The sequence below is a fragment of the Bos mutus genome, unplaced genomic scaffold, assembly GCF_027580195.1.
Source record: "Bos mutus isolate GX-2022 unplaced genomic scaffold, NWIPB_WYAK_1.1 CTG200, whole genome shotgun sequence".
Classification (NCBI taxonomy): Eukaryota; Metazoa; Chordata; class Mammalia; order Artiodactyla; family Bovidae; genus Bos; species Bos mutus.
In genome coordinates this window covers 367,853-370,884 of record NW_027219453.1, presented here as the reverse complement: position 1 = coordinate 370,884, position 3,032 = coordinate 367,853, and the positions used below count along the sequence as shown (strand labels likewise).

Genomic DNA, 3,032 nt, shown 5'->3' with positions numbered 1-3,032 from the left:
TCCAGGCTCACGCATTTTCGTACCAAGACTTGACAGCCATTTCTCCCTTAGCAGATTCAAGGGCACTACCATTCATAGGGATAATTTTCTACTAACCTTGAACTTCCTCCCATTGGATGCTATCACCTCCTTGTAAGTGGGAATTTCCTGATGATGATCATCTGTCAGTTTTCAGCCATGAGACACTTAACCACATTAATCTGTGACTTTGTCTTGTTCTTCCCTTTCCTTAGTGTCCAGGAGCCAGTCTCCACTATGATGTCATCTCACTAGTTTGCTTTTAATTATCAAGGAAGCACTGATCTTACTGAGTGAGATTTCAACATGAGGAACTCCAGTAGTACTTTGGAGTCCCTACCTACAATGTTCATTCTGGTTGGCATCCCAGGACTGGAGGCAGAGCACATCTGGATATCCATCCCCTTCTGCTTGATGTACATTATCATCTTCCTTGGGAATGGCACCATTCTTCATGTCATCAGGACAGACACCGCTCTACACCAGCCCATGTACCTTTTCCTTGCCATGCTGGCACTGGCTGAAGTCAGTGTCTCTGCATCCACTCTGCCTACAGTGCTAGGTGTTTTCCTTTTTGGTATCACTGAGATTAGTTTCAATGCATGCCTTCTCCAGATGTTCTCCATCCATTCGTTCTCCATTATGGAGTCCACTGTGTTGCTCTCCATGTCTGTTGACCGATTTGTGGCCATCTACAATCCACTGCGCTATACAGCCATCCTAACCGTGCCCCGCATTTTTGGCATGGCAGCTGGTATTGGGCTGAAAAGCATTGTGCTCATGGCCCCACTGACCATTCTCCTAAGGCACCCGACCTTCTGTGGCCATAATATCCTCTCCCATTCCTATTGTCTTCACCCCAACCTTATCCATCTACCTTGTGGGGATACTACTATCAACAATATCTATGGGCTTTTCATTGTTACTTCCACCTTTGGGCTTGATTCACTCCTTATTGTGGTCTCCTATGGGTTCATACTCCACACTGTACTAAGCATTGCCACTGGGGAGGGGCGGAGGAAGGCACTCAGCACATGTAGCTCACACGTCTGTGCAGTATTCTCTTACTATGTGCCTATGATTGGCTTGTCTACGGTGCACCACCTTGGATATCATGTGTCCGCTTTGCTCCATGCTATGATGGCCAATGCTTACCTCTTTTTACCACCTGTTGTCAATCCCATTGTCTACAGCATTAAGACCAAGGAAATCCATCGTGGCATTTCCTGGATATTATCAGAGAAGAAAGCCAGAGTTTAGACAAAGGACAAAGTAGAAAGAGACTTTTTCTATAATCACAGGTGGTCCCAGCTTGCATATTATACAAATGATGTTATCTTAAAATATGGTGTCTAACAGGAGGTTAGGCGTCCCTGGTGGCTCAGAAGTAAAGAATCCTCCTGCAATTCAGGAGCCTCAGGAGACGTGGGTTTGATCCTTGGGTTGGGAAGATCCCCTGGAGGAGGAAATGACAACCCACTCCAGTATTCTTGCCTGGAGAATCCCATGGACAGAGGAGCCTGGCTCACTACAGTCCACAGGGTAGCAAAGAGCCGGATATAACTGAAGTGACTGAGCACAAGAGGAGGTTATCTTATAATATGGCAGTGGACAGGAGTTGGGATGCAAATGGAAAGGGATTATGTATGACAGAACAGTATAAAGAATTGATGTCATTTTAAAACATGTTGTGTGCAATACCTTGCATAGATGGAACAAGAATGCCAGAAGGATTGTTTATGAAGACATAGAACTCCACATAAGGAAAAAATGTAATCAGAAATCAGAAGATGTCCTGGGAAATCTATTGAGTCAACTATTCTAGGAAAAGAGAAAGTGCAAGGATTTACATTTTCTTGAGTTGTTGGTACCCAAGCTCAATAGCAGAAGGACATACTAAGTAGTTCGCTCCACAGACTTTCAGTACTGGCTCCAGTGTAGCATTCACTCATTCTCACTGAGACTCCCAAGTTAGGAGTCTGAAGATTACAAATCTTGCTCATTATGCAGAAGTCTGAAGGTCTCCCACCCATAACCCAGCATCTTTCAAAAAAGCAAAATCCTCTTTGTGGACATTAATATGCTCTATCTGATTTGATATTTCTTTGCAGATATTTGGAATAATGTAAACATGTAACATTTATATTTTATGGAAAGTAACTAAGAATTTTGAGATGAAAATGTACACTAGGAAGTTTATATTCATTATTTCAATTACTTCCCACAAAAGTCCTATGAGTTATAGTCAATGCAATTATTATTTTTCAGGTGAAAACTGATGCTTAGATATAGTAAGTATCTTACTGAAACCTATACATCCAAAAATTAGCAGTGGAATCCTGTTGGATCAAACTCCAGCATAAAAGCTTAAACTATACTGTCAAGTAAGCAAGAACTGAAGCTCTTTGAATCCTCCCAGTAGTCAGTCAAATATCATTAATTGAACAAACTCAGTGGGTCAGAAAGAAGTTTGTTTACTTATTCCACAAATCTAGACCCTAGGTACAATGTGAGGACAAAAGAAACTAAGCTCCTCATGGAACTTAGAAACTATTTTTTTTCTGCCACTACAGGGTTCAAGTTTATGCTTCCCAAAATGGTGTTTAGAACCAGTTTTAAATAAACCTTGTAATACTTTTGAATAAAATAAAGTTTTTGAATATGAATTTAATTTTTAAAATCTTTGTTTGTGTTGTATGTTGTAGAGATGCCAAAAAAATCCAAAGTTTTTTTTTTTTTTTTTAAGTTAATTCTGTAACTCTACTACCAGGTTTCTAGATACTCTTTTTCCATATACTCTGACCTAGGGATCTTCAGTTGTCTGCAACTATATCCTAGATTGACAGCCTGCTGATGGATGGTAGAACTCTGAAGAGAATTATGACTTAGAAATATCAAATGAAACCAAGCAGGTAAACCCACAGGAAGGGGCATCCCATAGATGACCAGAGAAGTGAGAGAATGGTGATTCCCTGGGACGAGAAAGGAAAGACATTAGAGTGTCTGGAGAAAGA

The 3,032-nt window shown here is 41.0% G+C and overlaps 1 protein-coding gene across 1 annotated transcript; it reads left to right on the top strand.

Moving 5' to 3' along the window:
* Positions 1-324: 324 nt before the first annotated feature.
* On the top strand, positions 325-1,278 carry LOC102273262 (olfactory receptor 51J1). Its single transcript, XM_014481522.2, has one exon. The coding sequence runs from the start codon at positions 325-327 to the stop codon at positions 1,276-1,278; it is 954 nt and encodes a 317-aa protein (XP_014337008.2).
* The last annotated feature ends 1,754 nt before the right edge of the window (positions 1,279-3,032 follow it).

Excerpts from the sequence above, each read along its gene's own strand:
- LOC102273262 (XM_014481522.2), top strand. The coding sequence starts at position 325 with ATGAGGAACTCCAGTAGTACTTTGGAGTCCCTACCTACAATGTTCATT.